We start from the raw sequence: 17088 nt of genomic DNA, 5'->3' as shown, positions 1-17088 counted from the left end.
ATATCCTTCATCCAAGGCGGCTCGGTGGGGCAGTGGGTAGCACGTCCGCCTCACATTGCCCCCAGGTGTGAGTGCGAATGGTTGTTCGTCTCTGTGTGCCCTGCGATTGGCTGGCAACCAGTTCAGGGTGTCCCCCGCCTACTGCCCGATGACGGCCGGGATAGGCTCCAGCACGCCCGCGACACCTGTGGGGACTAAGCAGGTTCAGAAAATGGATGGATGGATGGATGGATGGATGGATGGATGGATGGATGGATGGAACAGTAAATGAGGGTCACGTGATTTCAGAGAAAGCCAAACTCCAGTTTACTTACCACACGTTTTCTAACACTACCTAGTCTTGAGTGACGTCATAACCAGGCTGAGACTCCGATTGGGTTGCTTAACCTGGAAGTTTTTTTTGTTTTTTTTTTAAACATGGTTTGGCATGAGACTCAAAGTATGTCTGCGATTTTCTGTACTTCCTCGTCCGCCAGTCCGACAAGTCACTTGTCGCAACTTTGACCAAATACCCCTTTTGACTAAAATCACAAAAGACAACTTGATTCTTGCAATGAAATTACTTGTATTCTTTGTTGCGGCCGTGCAAATATACAGCGTGACGCCTGGTAAGTTGTACTTTGCTTACAACTAGATTGACGCTCTTGATTTTGAACTGACGGATGTAGTATTATTTTTTTGGGTCAAATTTTCTTCACGTTTTATAAGCGGAAAATTCTTTCACCTAAACACTCGTTTTCTCATAAAGAGACGGGAACACAAAGCAATGGATTCAATTATTAAAGACTTTGGTATGACCCGGCTGGGGTTTGAACCCACAACCTTTGAACCCACAACCTTTGAGTCTTAGGGCGGGCACTCTACTACTAGGCCACTGAACTTTCATTATTTTAACTTTTGCAATATTTAGTTAATGATGGATGGATGTTTCCTCGTCATTGACCAGATTTTACGTTGCGGAGACTGAGTAGCGCACGCGGTACAAGGAAGTAGAGGCGCGAGCCGCACTGGAGCTGAGAGGAGCGAGAGTGGCGAGCGAGACACACAGACAGAGCGGAGATAATGATCAACGAAGAAAGTTAATTGTGCTTACAACTGGTCAAGGGCGTACACGTTTTCACGGTGTCCACATTTGTAAGAATAGATATTTATTAACAATAGTACGAGGCGTGGATCTTTCGACCGGGAGTAGCAACAAGTAGAGTCTGCAAATTAATGACCATTTCACGTTAACGGCAATAAAGCTGTATCCAATCTTTCAGAAAAAAAAAACATTTTATAGCCTCCCGAATAGACAATATATATAATCAATTACTTTATCGGAATTGTTTTTGGCAAATTAAAGAGAATGGCAAAAGTTATGTCATTATATTTCCTTCATAAGTGGATTTAAATCGCTGATGAGGGGCATCCTGCTGGAACATGTTTATCAACAACCAGCAGAAAACTAACAATTGTCAAATCACTGACAAGTTTGAGTGAAAGAATGCGCTTGGATAAACATCAACTCCGACATGTCAAATACTGCAATGTTCCAACTGCGGACAGAAGCATTGAAAATATGAATTGCATACGATTGCTTAATGTAAAAACAAAGCAAGATCATGTGTATCATTTTTCTGTTTATCTTTCAGCCATTCACACGCTCACCTTTTTCAAGACGGGCTCTCAAGTTGCAAAGCTATCAGAGTACTTGCTGGTGACGTATGTTGACGGCGTTCAGATTCTGCAGTTTGACAGCAACCACAGGGAAACGAAAGTCAAACATGACTGGGTGAATAAAATCACAGAAGATGATCCACACTACTGGAAGAGAGACACGGAGATCAATATTTGGAATGAGCAGGTCATGAAAATGAACATTGAAACCGCTCAAAAGCGCTTCAACCAAACTGGAGGTTTGTTTAGGTCCAAGCGGCTGCTCGTAAAATTCATTTCATGTGCTGGTTTCACAACTAATAAACAGGCGTGTCATTCCTGGCTTCTCTCTTATTATTGTCACTGAATCTTGTGTGTGATCCTTTTAGGTGTTCACATGATGCAGGTGATGAGAGGCTGCGAATGGGACGATGAAACTGGTGAGGTTGATGGTTGGCAGCATGTCCGTTACGATGGAGAAGACTTTCTATCATTTGAGGTGAAGACGATGACATGGATCGCAACACATCCACAAGCTTTCATCTCCAAATTGAAGTTAGACCAAATAGAGGGGTTCAATGAAGCCAGGAAGAATTACTTCATTGAAGAATGTCCTTTGGAGTTGAAGAAGCATGTGAGCAACGGGAGGGACTACCTGACGAGAATCGGTACGTTGTCCTCTCACACCTTCTCTCAACCTCACGCACAGACCTTCTGTCTTTCCTCCCTTCACATTCTCTCCATCTTTTGTGCCCTCCTCACGCGTTTCCCTCCATCTTTGCCCCTGCGTGCAGAGCTTCCCAAGGTGTCTCTCCTGCAGAAGACGCCGTCCTCTCCAGTCACCTGCCACGCCACGGGTTTCTACCCCATTACGTCGTCCCTCTTTTGGAGGAAGAACGGCGAGCAGATCCACGAGGACGTGGAGATGTGGGAGGCCCTCCCCAACCACGACGGAACCTTCCAGACCTCGGTCGACCTGAAAGTGGAGGTGACGCCCGCCGCGGAGCGGGAGTACGAATGCGTGTTCCAGCTGGCCGGCGTCTCGGAAGACATCGTCATCAAGCTGGACGCCGGAAGCATCCTGAGCAACGCGCGCATCCAGGGTGAGCGTTTGGCGCGGCTCAGGCACGTCCCATTGGCTGTGGGCTCTCGCGGGTCATTGACGTGTCTCTCTTTGCGCTTTGCCGTGTGAAGAAGAGCAAGACAGGAAGAAGGCGGTGACCATCGCCGTCTCGTTGGTGGTCCTCGCCCTGGTGGCGGCGGCGGTGGTGGTGGTGGTGATGGTCTTTGCCAAGCGTCTCAAAAGCAAACCAGGTGAGCGACACAGATTTTTGCTCCATCAGGAACATCCAAAGAGATCATTGTTTGCCTCGCGCAGTTTTGACCATTCCAAATCTCCTTGTTTCTCTTTCATTTCAGCCGAATACTCTCAAGCTTGTAAAGGGGAAAAGCCGACAGGAAAAGAGGAAGAGGAACACAAAGAAGACGAAGAAGAACATTCTCAAGTTTGTAAGTAAAGTGTTTTTCGCTTCCTTTGAGCCACAATAACAAGGCAGCCATGTCAAGGTTTGATTCAAACCTAAAGTGTCAATGAAGAATCGCGTCGGAAAATGTCAGCTGTGTACACTGGTGCCCTGAGATACGCTCGCAAATGCTTTTTTTTTCCATTGAAAGGAATGGAATGACCTTCTACATCAAAATTGTTGTCTTGTGTAATTTAACCTCTCTGGCTTTTAGTTGTTTCCACCGATTCTGAGCCTGTTTCCGGGTGAGAGGCATTAAGGGTCACCTGGTAAGTTACCTCATGCTGTCGACACGTGGTCTTTGGATTCTGTGTTATGGAACATTTGGATTCTTGTTGGCTATCTTTTCTTCTTTCTTCAGGTGTCGGAATTCTTTCAGAGGACTTTCTCATCACAACACAGCTGTTTTCCTCTTCTTCAAGTCAACAATAATTGTGTTTCTGTTAAATCGGGTTTTTGGGTGGTTTTAACGACGATAGTGACAAGTTTCATTCTTTTTGGATTGTGTTTCCGATGTCAAGATGCCGTTTGATTTTCGTCAAATTAACAACTAAGACGTTTCTCAGAAAGTGAGGTTCTTGACTGCCCTTATTTGAACATATTCAACGATCAATGCCCAACGTGGAAATGCAAAACGGAGCGTGCTATTCGACTGCGACCAGCAGAGGCGCTGTCGAGTCACGCTCAACAGGTTGACTGTCGAAAGAAGTTCAGCATGACGATGACGTTGGGAGGTGAAGCAAAATTGTTGCCGCTGCGTTTGGATGTTTGCTCTCTCGGGAAGAAAAAAAGCAGTTTTTTTCATTGCGGAAATCAAGTGAGTGTTAATAAAACACGATCTAAATGGTGTGAAATGTGATGTTATTTTAATGTTACATTTAGTTGCTTCACCTCTACGTTTACTTGGTTAAGCTAAAGCATGCTAAATTTGCTGCCGATCACCCAGTTGGAACCGAGAGGAAAGGTGCAATTTGAGGAACGAAAAAACGGTTTCAAGAAGTGGATTGCATCTCCAAACTCTACTACTGCTGCAAGTTTTGTTGCAGCCCGGGAGATAATAAAACCATTCACCGATGGCGAGTTCATGACGGATTCAGACATTAAAATATCAGAGTGCCTATTTCAAAAACTAAACCGAGATCATTCAGAAAACTATAGACATGCCTCTCTCCGCAAAAAACTGTGAAGGAAATGGTCATTTAAATGGCAAACAATATCACCGATCAGCAAATCAAGGACTCTGCCTCGTCAGTTTTAATGGGGGGGGGGGATCATCTGAAGGACCGCCCCGAAAAGCGCGTCAGCGTGTGCAAGAACAGGAAAGAGAAGGAATACATTATACCACCATCGAGTCACGTCTCAGAAAGAAATGGATATTGAAGCTGCAAACCTAACAAGAATAATTGTCCATTTTGCCCATGTGAAGCCCTTTGAGCTTTGACTGTGATAAAGGGAAGGAAACTTGACTTGCAATCATAACAGCCGACGAGGCGGGTCACGTGATTTCAGAGAAAGCCAAACTCGAGCTGATGTTGTTGCGCACCCCTACCACCAGGGGAAAGCGACTGTTGATTAACATACTGCCTGACGTCATCGCCAGGCTGAACTCCGATTGGCTTAAGTGGGAAGTAGTCAAAGCGCGTCTGCTGTTTCCTGTACTTTCTCGTGCGCCAGTCGGACGAGTCACTCGTCGCAACTTTGACCAAATACCCCGCTTGACTAAAATCACAAAAGACAACTTGATGCTTGCAATGAATTTACTTTTATTCTTTGTTGTGGCCGTGCAAATTTACAGCGTGGCGCCTGGTAAGTTTACTTTTCTAACAACTCGGTTTATTATCCTCAAGATGAACGCTTTCGATTTTGAACTGACGCATTTATTATTATTTAGTTTGCTTCCATTTTCTTCGCACCTCTGCTGGGTCAACATTTCATGGGCGGAAAATTCTTTCACCTGAGCATTCGTTTTCTCATAGTTAGACGGGAACATAATGCTTTTGATGATAACTTTTGGAATATTTTGTTAGTTGAAATATTTAAAAGCGACACAAATCAAGGTGATGTATACCTGCATGAATATCCATTTGGTTAATTATGGAAAAGCTAATCTAGGGTAATGAAATGTTTGACAGTAGAGTCTTTGCAATTGATAATTAACATTTCACGGTAACGGCTATAAAGTTGTATCTAATCTTTCTTAATAAAAAACAACATTGTATTGCCTCCCGAATAGACAATATATGATCAATTACGTTATTGGAAAAGTTTTGGGGCAGATTAAAGAGAATGGCAAAAGTTATGTCATTATATTTAAGTGGATTGAAATCGCTGATGAGGGGCATCCCGCTGGAATCTAACATATTTATCAACAACCAGCAGAAAACAAACAATTGTCAATTCACTGACAAGTTTGAGCGAAAGAATGCGCTCGGATAAACATCAACTCCGACATGTCAAGTGCTGCAATGTTCCAACTGCGGACAGAAGCATTGAAAATATGAATTGCATACGATTGCTTAATGTAAAAACAAAGCAAGATCATGTGTGTCATTTTTGTGTTTGTCTTTCAGTCATTCACACGCTCAATTATTTCGAGACCTCCTCTCAAGTTGCAAAGCTACCTGAGTACTTGGAGGTGGCGTATGTTGACGGCGTTCAGATTCATCAGTTTGACAGCAACCACAGGGAAACGAAAGTCAAACATGACTGGGTGAACAAAATCACAGAAGATGATCCGCACTTCTGGAAGAGAGAGACGATGATCAGTATTGGGAATGAGCAGGTCAATAAAGTCAACATTGAAATTGCTAAAGAGCGCTTCAACCAAACTGGAGGTTTGTTTACGTCCAAGCGTCCGCTCGTACAATTCATTTCATGTGCTGGTACACTTTTTCTTTTTCTTCCCAACTAATAAACAAACGTGTCACTGCTGGCTTCTCTCTGATTATCGTCACTGAATCTTGTGTGCGATCCTTTCAGGTGTTCACATGATTCAGCTGATGAAAGGCTGTGAATGGGACGATGAGACTGGGGACGTTGATGGTTGGATGCACCTCCGTTACGATGGAGAAGACTTCATATCATTTGAGGCGAAGACGATGACATGGATCGCAGCACATCCACAAGCTTTCATCACCAAATTGAAGTGGGACCAAATAGACGGGTTCAATGAAGCCGAAAAGAATTACTACACTGAGGAGTGTCCTTCTGATTTGAAGAAGCATGTGAGAAACGGAAGGGACTTCCTGACAAGAACCGGTACGTTGTCCTCTCACACCTTCTCTCAACCTCGCACTCTCTTTCCTCCCTTCACATTCTCTCCATCTTTTGTGCCCTCCTCACGTGTTTCCTTCCTTCTCTGCCCCTGCGTGCAGAGCTTCCCAAGATGTCTCTCCTGCAGAAGACGCCGTCCTCTCCAGTCACCTGCCACGCCACGGGTTTCTACCCCTTAACGTCGTCCCTCTTTTGGAGGAAGAACGGCGAGGAGATCCACGAGGACGTGGAGATGGGGGCGACCCTCCACAACCACGACGGAACCTTCCAGAACTCGGTCGACCTGAAAGTGGAGGTGACGCCCGCCGCGGAGCGGGAGTACGAATGCGTGTTCCAGCTGGCCGGCGTCTCTGAAGACATCGTCATCAAGCTGGACGCCGGAAGCATCCTGAGCAACGCGCGCATCCAGGGTGAGCGTTTGGCGCGGCTCAGGCACGTCCCATTGGCTGTGGGCTCTCGCGGGTCATTGACGTGTCTCTCTTTGCGCTTTGCCGTGTGAAGAAGAGCAAGACAGGAAGAAGGCGGTGACCATCGCCGTCTCGTTGGTGGTCCTCGCCCTGGTGGCGGCGGCGGCGGTGGTGGTGGTGATGGTCTTTGCCAAGCGTCTCAAAAGCAGACAAGGTGAGCGACACAAATATTTGCTCCGTCAGGAACATCCAAAGAGAACATTGTTTGTGACCATTCCTAATCTCCTCTTGCTTCTCTTTCATTTCAGCCAAATACTCTCAAGCTTGTAAGTAAAACGTTGTTTTTTTTCTTCCATTGAAAGCAATGGAATGACGTTCATCAAAATGATTGTCATGTGTAACTCAACCTCTCTGGCTTTTAGCTGTTTCCACCGATTCCGATTCTGTTTCCGGGTGAGAGGCAGTAAGGGTGACCTGGTAAGTTAGCTCACGCTGACTACACGTGGTCTTCGGATTCTGGAGGTGGGTTAGGGAACATTTGGATTCTTGTTGACTATTTTGCTCTGCTCTTCTTTCTTCAGGTGCCGGAATTCTTTTAGAGGACTTTCTCATCACAACACTGGTGTCAACAATAATTGTGTTTCTGTTAAATCAGGTTTTTGGGTGGTTTCGACGACGATAGCGACAAGTTTCATTCTTTTTTGATTGTATTTCCGATGTCAAGATGCCGTTTGATTTTCGTCAAATTAACAACTAAGACGTTTCTCAGAAAGTGAGGTTCTTGCCTGCCCTTATTTGAACATATTCAACGATCAATGCCCAACGTGGAAATGCAAAACGGAGCGTGCTATTCGACTGCGACCAGCAGAGGCGCTGTCGAGTCACGCTCAACAGGTTGACTGTCGAAAGAAGTTCAGCATGACGATGACGTTGGGAGGTGAAGCAAAATTGTTGCCGCTGCGTTTGGATGGTTGCTCTCTCGGGAAGAAAAAAAGCAGTTGTCAATTTTTGTCATTGCGGAAATCAAGTGGGTGTCAATAAAACACGATCTAAATGTTGTGAAATGTGATGTTATTTTAATGTTACATTTGCTTGCTTCACCTCTACCTTTGCTTGGTTAACACATAAAGGGTACCGCCATAAATAGGCTAATGGATAGCATCTTTTTGGTGGTGGTGTTGAACATCAACACATGTAGACAGACAGTATAACAGCGGTACGGTACTGCACACCAAGTGAGGAATTCACCAGATACCGGTTTGGCAAGAACGAGGAAATTGGGCGCAAGAAGCCTGCCGCTCCGCCATATCAGGACTGAGAGCTGAAATGCAAAATGGCCGACCCAAGTGGAAAGTCCCTTGTTTGTTCACTTTGGTTTCGTACAATTAAATACATCGCAGTCGGTGGTTGGAAGTCGCATCATGAAAGTTGATGTCTGGATGAATTTGAGCCCTTCAGAACCTTCAGACTCTTTTATCAAGCAATTTATCATCATGAAATACATTTTAAAAATAGGTCAGTAAAATAGATAATGTATCAGGTAAATAAAAAAAATTGTGATCATATCAATAATTTTAAAATATATTCCTTTTTTTTCATTTTTCAGATTGAGTAAATACACATAACCATGCCTGGATTTTGAAGACTGGTTACAGGAAATTTAATTGTTAGTATTCATTTATGTTTTGTTTTGTTTTAGGTGGTGGTGGTGGTGGTGTCGGTGACACGCTTGCAATAGAACGCTTGGGTGATCTTTGCTGATTTGTCTTGCAAGTGGAGCGCCACAACAACATCGACAGCTTATTGAGTTGCTGTTGACTCATCTAAATTCATCAAATACTTCTGAAAACATGACACAAAATGAGCGTCTCATCGACGCGTTTCAAGCTTTGCTGGCTTCGGATTGGTTTCGTTTGCTTCTACAATGCAGGTTAGAGGTCGTTGTTTTAAAAACCAGGCGTTGCTCAGTGTTTTGTTCGTGTCATCGAATCTTTAGTTTAAAAAAAAAAAAAAGCTTAAGTTGGTCCTGAGGAGGATGGGTAAAGCGTAGCTCCATAGCGCCATCTTGTGCTCTGCTCAAAGTTTGCGTTCTCGGACCACATTTGAGTTTGAAAACGGCCTTTTGTATGCAGCTATTCATGGCAGCATCAATATACTTTTTCTGTGTCTTCCTTTGGAGTGTTTTGACCAAGTGTAGCAAATTTGAACAGGTTCCTCCTGCCCCAAGCAAGGTTACCTGAAATGGACCGGCCACGTAAACTCTATCCGGAAGAAGGCCCAGCAGAGGCTGTACTTCCTGAGACAGCTCAAGAAGTTCAACCTGCCGCGGGAGCTGCCGAAGACCTTCTACACTGCCATCATCCAGTGTGTCCTGGGAGTTTAAGATCAGGGGATGTTTGAGAATATTTGTCATTTTTCACATGTCCTGAGTGTTGTTAGTCACCTAAATGTTGAACAGAGGCTGTGATGTACCGGAGCACGCTCAAACATGGCGAATAAAACTCTTGAATCTTGAATAAAGCAGCGTACCAAATTGCTCAGGGCAAGAAAATAAATCACACCATTGCAGAAGAGCTGATACTACCTGCAGCCGTGGATCATGCTGCCTCATTTTCAGCACAAATTGTTTTATTCATTTTTGTTTTGTAGGTTAAAATGTTTGACATATTGTGCTCCTGAGTTAATGTTGCTGATTACTTTGAATTGAATATTATTTATTGCTGTTATTTAATTGATGTATGTTTATTATTATTTTATTTTTTCCAGCACAAAATGGCAGTTGGTCAAGAATGTTTATAGTTTAAATAATTATAATTTATTTTTAATTTCAAGCAGTGATGCACATTGAATCTGTTCTGTTACAGACTAAAAAAAAAAACAATGTTATTTATAGTTATTCTTTATTATAAGTTGATCTTTCTTTTTAATTAATTCTCGCGTACCAAGAACAAACTGCTTTTGTGATTGGCCTTTTGATGAGTGCGCGCGGCTGCTGCGGTTCATTCCTTTGCCGACTTTGCATTTCGACTTTTTTCTCTCATTCAGTATGATGGAATGTTTTGGTAGGAGCACGTTTGTAAAACGTGAGTGTCTTTGACACGAACGTCATTGGCTGACAGAAGTGTCCGTTTCGAAGTGGTTGCAAAACTAGAACTTGATTGGTGCCTCACCACTGTCAACCAAAACCGCGCCTTCCTATTGGTGAAGCTATCGACAAAAGCACCGCCTTCACGTCGCCCATTGGCAGCTCGGCCCGTCTATCTTCTGTGATCTCAGTTGCCTTCCGACGAATGAGCAAAAAGTAGGCGGAGCTTCTCAGGAGGACATTTCCTCGTTGCTTTCAAGCAGGTTAGCGATTCGAAACTAGCGGCTTGGAGAAAGAGAAGGCCAGCAAAGTGTGGCCTTGGCGAGTGTCAAGATGAAAAGGTCGCCAGAGGTCTAGACCAGCTGAAATGAACGAGAAGGGGCGCGCCCACAACAAAGTGGAACGAACTCTCGTGAAATAATCGAGCCGAAGCTGCTGCTGCTGCTGTTTGTGGGGCGATGAGCCTGGACGTGTTGTGCGATTCGGATGTCGGGCGATTCTTTGCCGACAATCTGCTAACCAGCGAAGATTGGGGTGAGCAGCTTGCTACGATTTGCTATTGAACGCCTCCTTTTCGTCCCGCATCAATTTGGGTTATCGCACACACCACCCCCCGTCCCCGATTCATTTTCGTCGACGTCATAACACTTGTCTTGAACGCGGCCCTTACGTGACGTCACGTGTGTGTTGCACGCGGCTTCGTGCTTCCTGCTCCAATCCGGATACGAGGCAATTTATTTATTTTTAAATAAATAAGAGTCGTTATGAAATAAACAACGACGAATGCCGAGCGGCCAGACCATGTACACGCACAATTTTAAAACAAAGATGACCTACAAAATAGAGTTCAGTGATGATTAAAGTGGCAGTTTGTGTAAAAGCCAACGTATCGAGCGTACCCCAGCCGAGCCTGCCCACAAAAAGCCCAATTCTGCAAAGAATTGCATTGAAATTCTTTTATTTAATCAACGCCTAAAATTTTTGAATAAGATTCAATGGCCAAATATGTTGATCACAAATTACGGGTGTTGCTCCTCCCCCAAGAAAAAATTGATAAACGAAATCCGTCAGGTGACAACTTGTGAATATGTGGGAGTCCCCAGTATATATTTTGCAAAGTGTTTCAAAAGATGGGCTTGTTTCTTAAATTAACGTGTGGTGTCTGTGTTAGATGCATGTTTGTATCGCTGCGATGGCGTGGAGGACGGCGACGGGCATCTTGGTCTGGCGTCCGAGTACGACACATTGGTATGTCGCCGGTCTTACCGGCTACGTGACCTGCAATACACATACTCACGTTCATACACGGTGTGTGACTTCCTGTTCTGTTTTCCCTGTGCCAGTTGGATGATGAGCTGACGCCGGATGGCAAGGCACCTTCGTTTCCGTGGCAGCGTTTGCACGACAACCCGCTTGCAGGTGAGGAACCTTCTTGCCTGCCAGGTCTATGTCTAATTGATACGTGTGATGTTAAAAAAAAAATATATGTGGCAGGTGGTGCCATGGCGTGCAGCAACCTCCAAAGTGACACGGATGAGCCCATGGAGCTGCGTAAGTTCTTTTGGATTGGTGTTGCGAATGTCACGGCAATGCCCGGTTAACTGTTGTCACGGCAGTGTGAATTTGACAGCTCGGGTTGCCTCGGTAATGCCCCCCCCCCGACAGACTGTCCGTCACAGCGAGGCCTGGGTTGTCGTGGCAACTCGTGTTAACGGCTCTGGCCTTCCTGGGTGACAATGCGTGTGCGCGCAGTGTTTCAGGTGAAAGCCGAGCCGGCGTCCCCCGCGTCCTCCAGCGAGGCGGAGTGGTCGGCTCCTGCGCTAGCAGTGCCTGTGTTGGCACCGGCGGTGCCTGCAGATCCTCCGCCGGTGGGTGCGACAACCTCCGGCCGGCTGTCCCTCCGTCCGTCTCACTCGCACTATTGTTTTCCTGCAGGTTCCTGTGAAAGGCGAAAACCCGCCCACACCTCCCTATGCATTTGGAGACGTGATGTCCCCCCCGACAGAGGCCGGCGAGCCGGCCACGGCGGCGACCGTTCTGACAGCCAAGGCAGCGGCGGGGTCGCAGACGACGGCGCGGCTTCCCGCCGTGGTGACGTCCATCCAAACGCCGCCAACAGGTGTTGTTGCTGATGTCATCCGGCAAACGGGGGCAATTAAAAATCCAGAAAAAGTGACAAGTTGTTAGGTTGGGAGAAACCAGTTCCCTTTTTTGCTTGCTTGGCTCAGCGACTGCGACCCGTATCGATGGCATCTCAAAGCTCTGGAAAGGCCAAAGAATATAAGCGAATTCAATTCGAGCGGTGGCGGCAAACCCACAGTCGCTCAGAAATGACGATTCCATGCCATACGATTCAAGAATCCAAGTTTTTTTGAGTCCCAGCAAAGCGAGTGCAATCAGGAATCGACGTGGATGTCTTGAGGGTCGCCGAGGTGGCCGTTTTTTCATACAGAATCTTCCTCTGCATCCTCAGTGGTTCCGGCGCTGAAGACGGCCATCCTGGCAACCAGACCCCCCATTCAGCCCCGCCCCCTGTGCCTGGCCGCCCTACCTGTCCCTCGGACGCCCACCAAGACCCTCCTCCTGCGTGGTCTTCCTGCCATGGAACCCGGTGAGACTATTGCAGACGACCAAAAAAGGCGGCGGCCTTCAGTCCCATCTGACGTTTTGATGGGGAAGTCCCGGTTGTGCTTGCGACATATTTCCAGTGGTTTGCCTGACGCCGGCCCCCGCCACGGTCAAGATGGAGCCCGCCGCCGCCACCAAGCCCATTGTCCCGGCGACCGCCGCCTTGCCCAGCAACGGCTGCAACGACGTTGACGTGAGTGGCGCCAAATAATCCTGGGGAAAATTGGGTGCCGGATAAAAGGACCATCTTGTTGTGGCCGTGTTGCAGATGAAAGTTCTGAAGCGACAGCAGAGGATGATCAAGAACCGCGAGTCGGCCTGTCAGTCACGCAAGAAGAAGAAGGAATACGTGCACAACCTGGAGCTTCAGCTGAAGGAGGCGCAGCAGGAGAACCAACGGCTCCGCCGCGAGAATCAGCAGCTGCGAGAAAGGCTGGAGGCCGGCCGGGTACGCCGCCGCTTCCGCCAAGCCAGGAAAGGGGCAAGGACTAATGTAAGTTGCCATTCGTGCGTGTGGCGCAGGGCGGCGAGGCTCCCGGCAGCAGACGAGCCGTCTGCGTCATGGCCATCCTTCTCTTCATGACATTCAGCTTTGGGCCGGCCAGGTAAGGCAGGAGCTAATGTTGCCTTGCCGATGCACTCGGTGCATCCAAATCTTTTTTGCCACTTGTTTGGCTGCCATCGGCTCAAAGTTTGTCCCACAGTATCTTGGACAGGAGGCGGACGGCGGGCTTTGGGGATGGCGCCAGGTCGTTTACGGGTCGGCGGCTCCTGGAGATGCAACCGGCGACGCAGCCGGAAGTCGCCGTGGCGGACGACGACGGGGAGACGGAAACGTTTGCGACGGAATCTTTTCCGTTCAGGTGAGGCTCGACACCCAGCTCCCCTTAACACACACAATGCTAACGCCACACGTCCAACTTTGACTTTGTAGAAACACTAGCTCGGCTTTCGGCGTGGCCAAAGAGGAGAGCAACCTGCTGCAGCGCCTGGAACGATACTTTAGCCACGCCCACTGTCCGCAGTTCAACCGCTCAGAGTCGCTAAGGTGAGCCACACCCACTGCCGGCAATTCAGAGAACCCATTTTATATGAGTTGCACCGCCACGGCAGGACGCGGTCAAGTTTGTGCGGCCTCCGTTGGGCTAAATGTCGTTTTGCAGGTTGGCGGCGGAACTTCGCGGTTGGGTTCAGCGGCATCAGATCAATCACAAGAAGTCTGGCGGGAAAGCCAAGATGGCCAAGAAGGCCAAGATGGCTCAGGTGGGTGGCTTTGTGTCAGACGCCGACAGGTGAACACATGACGTCTGACGTGCGTGTGTGCGTGCAGCAGCGGGCCCAGCTGAGGAAGGCCAACGTGTCCCGATACCTGCCCATCCAGACGCACCGCTCCATCCAGAGGTGGGAAGATGAGTCACCTTCCCGTTTACTGGTTGACCTTTGACCCCCCACACCCTCCCTTCCAGTCAACTACAGGTGCTTCCTGGGCCCGAGGTGACCTACGGCGACTTCCTGGATGCCATCGACCGACGCGAGGACACTTTCTACGTGGTGTCCTTCAGACGGGTGGGTGCCCCTCTGGCCCGCAGCCCGGCCCGCCGCCCGGCCCGCCCCGCCCACTATTTTACCTCTGTTGATGGCTTGTACCCACAGGACCACCTGCTGCTGCCTGCCATCAGCCACAACAAGACACGGCGGCCCAAGATGTCGCTCGTCATGCCCGCCATGTCGGTTAACGGTAAGCACCTCCGTAATGTCGCGCTCTTCCATCGGCGAGCGTTAGCTTCGGCAAGAAATGACTCCAAATGACGATCCGTGTCAAAATACGTTTTTAGCAATTTAACTTGACACCTTTGGCGCATTCGAAGCTTATTACCGTCCTGCTTGAAATGCCTTCGAATGGCTTTGACAATAACTCGTGTCCTCTTTGCCCCGCCCCCTCTAGAGAGCGTGTACAACGCGTCGCACGGCTACGAACTTATGATGCAGGTGGACTGCGAGGTAATGAACACCCGCACCGTCCCCATCAAGTCGTCGGCCGTCCCCCCGTCGCTGCGGGACCCGCCCCCGACATCCCAGCCGCACACCAACCACTCAGCTCTGCGAGATCGCCAGCAGCATCAGCCGCCATCGCCGCGCCCCCGTACCCGTTCCCAATATTTTCTCACCCAGTCGGAGGGCGTGTGAAAAGCTTTTTCTACTTGTATTTAAGGTTTGTACATAGTGACGTGTAAATATGACTTTTTTTTTGTTTGCCATTTTGACCTTTGAAAGTTTCAATTGTTTTCGAGGGGCAATCCCGCGTTTGGCGCCCCAATCGTCTTGTCTGCTCATCACTTTCTGTTTTACCCATAGTTGAATTAAAGCTTGAGCGACCCCTGCTGGTCTCCTTGGGTCTTTTTGGCACCAGAAAGGTGATTTGCTCGAAGGCTTAGGGATGTGATGTTTGAATTGGATTGATTTTCCCTGCCACTTTGCTGTTACTTGAAATTTGACTGTGGTAATTATGGAATCCTTGTATTGAGCTGAAGTGTCATATCCATCAAATCCAAAATTCCAAGCTGCCCCTTTCAAGCGAGGTTGCAGGTTCTGACATTGTCGGCGGGCTCGATGAAACAAGCAGCTAACTTTCAGTGGTTATTTCATATTGAGCTTTTCTCTGCTTGTTAATTAGTTTACAGTTCAGGGTGTCCCCCACCGACTCCCCGACGGCAGATGAGCTCCAGCACGCCCCTCGTGAGGAACAGAGCTTCAGAAAATGGATGGATGGACAGAAAGACGGACTTCAATGTACCTAATTCCTTTCGAACATCAAAGTACGATTCCTTGCCGAATATTGAACGTTTTCTGGGCGGCGTATCTTCTCAGGGCCATTTGTGCAACTGTGAAATGATCAGTGCCAGCAGATGAATTAAAAAGTCCAAGTACTGTATCAAAATACAAAATGTTTCAAATGTATGCAAGAAATGAGACAAAATTAGTCCTAAGCAAGGCGGGGAAAGGCCACAGCCAAGCAAGGACATCTGGAAGGACAAAGCTTGAGCGTCTTGGAAACTCTTTAGTGCCCCCCGAGCACGTTAATGAGCTGCCGTCTGGTTCCCGTCGCCAATCAAGCGTCTAATTAGGCCTGCAAGTGCTCACTTGGAGGCAGCGCACACCAAACTGGATCAAAAGGCTCATTGGCGTGCGTCAGCAGGCCTACGGGCCACGCCCACCGCTGCCCACCGCACGTCGGTGGGCCTTTAAAAGGGTCACTGTGTCTAAACTAGACAACGCCGCCGCGCCGGGCAAAGTCGCTCAAGGTAAGCAAGCCGAGCAAGGTGTCCACGTTGCAGAGCTCTGCCTTTCTGATGTTTCCCCAGACATGCGGTCCTGTTGCCCCGGATTCCACCGTGATGGGTGACTGACATGTCCATCCAGGGCTGCCAAAGGGCAACTTGTGGCAATTACGTGTTTGCCGCTTCAAAATGAGCAGGGCAATTATGCGATCGGGGCAAAAAGGTGACCAACGCGTAGAAGTGATGGATCTTCGCTTGAACGGGACATCTCAAGAAATGTAGTGATTCCAGCACATAGCTTGGACTGGAATTTGCAATTTTATTGCCATGCATCTTTACTAGAGTTGACTTGTTGATTTGCTTTTGGAGGTGAGGATGTGTCACTGGCCAATGTCCCGCTTTGCGTGCACGTTTCAGATGAAGGGGCACGTGTATCCCGGAGGCTCCCAGCTGGCCCTCCTGTCCCTGACCCTCCTGTTACCGCCGCCCCCCACCGTCACTCCTCCCCCTCGATCTGAGCCGCCCACCGTGGGGTTCCTGCGGCTGCGCTCGGCGTCCTTTGAGCTCTCCTCTTCTTCCGTGGAGCTTCCTTCTTCTTCCATCTCCAAGGCGTGGCGGGCTTGGCCCGGAGAAGACCCGCAGATCCAGAGGCGGGCGAGAGAGAATGGCGGCGAGGAACACGGCAACCCATCTGGCGAGGCCCTCACCTCCATCCTGGGCGGACTCTTGAACGTCGGCCGAGAGAAAGGTGGCTTTGGCTTTCGCTTTGGCAGGAATTCCAGAGGCCGCGGACCTTGACGCGGCCCGAGCGGGTCACCGTATGTGTCGATATGCCATTATTAAACGCATCAAACGTGTCACGTGAAAGGCTGTTCTTATTCATTCAATATTTTATGTCGGTTTATCACCGTTTTTTGTACTCACTATGTCAAATTGATTCCATACTTGCACTACCACATTTCCTGCTAAAACTGTAATTCTTGTCGTTTAAACCTCCTATCATTCTTCGGGTCCATTTGACCCCATTCAATGTTTATCATTCAAAAAATAGTAGTTGATTTCTTTTAAAAAAAAGTTGGGCAACAAAATTATATAAATTATTTTCTGTAGGTAAATGTGGCTGGGGTCAAATCGACCCCATGGACCAAATTTGTGACCCTTTTTCCAAGGATTATAGGAGGGTTAAACCTTTAATGTTATTTAATTCTGCAAATGAGTCCGAGTCACAGGTGGCTCAAAGGATCGATGGGGGCTTC

At 48.0% G+C, this 17088-nt stretch overlaps 4 protein-coding genes across 6 annotated transcripts; all 4 read left to right on the top strand.

Moving 5' to 3' along the window:
• Positions 1–77: 77 nt before the first annotated feature.
• LOC147041259 (H-2 class I histocompatibility antigen, Q7 alpha chain-like) lies at positions 78–4004 on the top strand. The gene is made up of 8 exons (XM_085901595.1): positions 78–608; positions 1635–1898; positions 2028–2306; positions 2433–2741; positions 2833–2952; positions 3058–3147; positions 3376–3430; positions 3523–4004. The coding sequence occupies exons 1-7, from the start codon at positions 428–430 to the stop codon at positions 3408–3410; spliced, it is 1278 nt and encodes a 425-aa protein (XP_085757721.1). The 5' UTR covers positions 78–427; the 3' UTR covers positions 3411–3430; positions 3523–4004.
• Positions 4005–4800: 796 nt separating this feature from the next.
• LOC147041258 (H-2 class I histocompatibility antigen, alpha chain-like) lies at positions 4801–7899 on the top strand. Of its 2 annotated transcripts, XM_085901556.1 has the most exons (8): positions 4801–4967; positions 5732–5995; positions 6141–6419; positions 6536–6844; positions 6936–7055; positions 7150–7167; positions 7264–7318; positions 7423–7899. In XM_085901556.1, exons 1-7 carry the CDS (start codon positions 4904–4906, stop codon positions 7296–7298), a joined length of 1089 nt encoding a protein of 362 aa, XP_085757682.1. In that variant the 5' UTR covers positions 4801–4903; the 3' UTR covers positions 7299–7318; positions 7423–7899. The 2 variants fall into 2 exon arrangements, with proteins under 2 accessions (XP_085757682.1, XP_085757683.1); XM_085901557.1 differs by lacking the exon at positions 4801–4967 and having other exon boundaries at positions 5644–5995.
• A 2185-nt stretch (positions 7900–10084) lies between these two features.
• atf6b (activating transcription factor 6 beta) lies at positions 10085–14903 on the top strand. 2 transcript variants are annotated; one of them, XM_085901498.1, is made up of 17 exons: positions 10085–10460; positions 11098–11174; positions 11270–11345; positions 11421–11477; positions 11679–11794; positions 11862–12045; positions 12400–12537; positions 12635–12747; positions 12823–13002; positions 13077–13159; positions 13259–13417; positions 13489–13602; positions 13718–13817; positions 13888–13955; positions 14021–14120; positions 14208–14292; positions 14500–14903. In XM_085901498.1, exons 1-17 carry the CDS (start codon positions 10385–10387, stop codon positions 14739–14741), a joined length of 1968 nt encoding a protein of 655 aa, XP_085757624.1. In that variant the 5' UTR covers positions 10085–10384; the 3' UTR covers positions 14742–14903. The 2 variants fall into 2 exon arrangements, with proteins under 2 accessions (XP_085757624.1, XP_085757623.1); XM_085901497.1 differs by having other exon boundaries at positions 13885–13955.
• qrfp (pyroglutamylated RFamide peptide) lies at positions 14622–16683 on the top strand. The gene is made up of 2 exons (XM_085901499.1): positions 14622–14766; positions 16250–16683. The coding sequence occupies exon 2, from the start codon at positions 16250–16252 to the stop codon at positions 16628–16630; it is 381 nt and encodes a 126-aa protein (XP_085757625.1). The 5' UTR covers positions 14622–14766; the 3' UTR covers positions 16631–16683.
• The last annotated feature ends 405 nt before the right edge of the window (positions 16684–17088 follow it).

The sequence above is a fragment of the Syngnathus leptorhynchus genome, chromosome 20, assembly GCF_054491065.1.
Source record: "Syngnathus leptorhynchus isolate UIUO chromosome 20, UIUO_Slep, whole genome shotgun sequence".
NCBI classification, from domain to species: domain Eukaryota; kingdom Metazoa; phylum Chordata; class Actinopteri; order Syngnathiformes; family Syngnathidae; genus Syngnathus; species Syngnathus leptorhynchus.
Note: the sequence above shows the minus strand (reverse complement) of the source record. Positions and strands in the feature narration are given on the sequence as shown.

Excerpts from the sequence above, each read along its gene's own strand:
- LOC147041259 (XM_085901595.1), top strand. The coding sequence starts at position 428 with ATGAGACTCAAAGTATGTCTGCGATTTTCTGTACTTCCTCGTCCGCCA. Across the intron at positions 1,899-2,027 it reads GCGCTTCAACCAAACTGGAG|GTGTTCACATGATGCAGGTG; the intron begins GTTTGTTTAGGT and ends TGATCCTTTTAG. Across the intron at positions 3,148-3,375 it reads AGAAGAACATTCTCAAGTTT|TTGTTTCCACCGATTCTGAG; the intron begins GTAAGTAAAGTG and ends TCTGGCTTTTAG.
- LOC147041258 (XM_085901557.1), top strand. The coding sequence starts at position 5,659 with ATGAATTGCATACGATTGCTTAATGTAAAAACAAAGCAAGATCATGTG. Across the intron at positions 6,420-6,535 it reads GGACTTCCTGACAAGAACCG|AGCTTCCCAAGATGTCTCTC; the intron begins GTACGTTGTCCT and ends CCCTGCGTGCAG. Across the intron at positions 6,845-6,935 it reads GAGCAACGCGCGCATCCAGG|AAGAGCAAGACAGGAAGAAG; the intron begins GTGAGCGTTTGG and ends TGCCGTGTGAAG.
- atf6b (XM_085901497.1), top strand. The coding sequence starts at position 10,385 with ATGAGCCTGGACGTGTTGTGCGATTCGGATGTCGGGCGATTCTTTGCC. Across the intron at positions 11,175-11,269 it reads CGTCCGAGTACGACACATTG|TTGGATGATGAGCTGACGCC; the intron begins GTATGTCGCCGG and ends TCCCTGTGCCAG. Across the intron at positions 13,418-13,488 it reads ACGGAATCTTTTCCGTTCAG|AAACACTAGCTCGGCTTTCG; the intron begins GTGAGGCTCGAC and ends TTGACTTTGTAG.
- qrfp (XM_085901499.1), top strand. The coding sequence starts at position 16,250 with ATGAAGGGGCACGTGTATCCCGGAGGCTCCCAGCTGGCCCTCCTGTCC.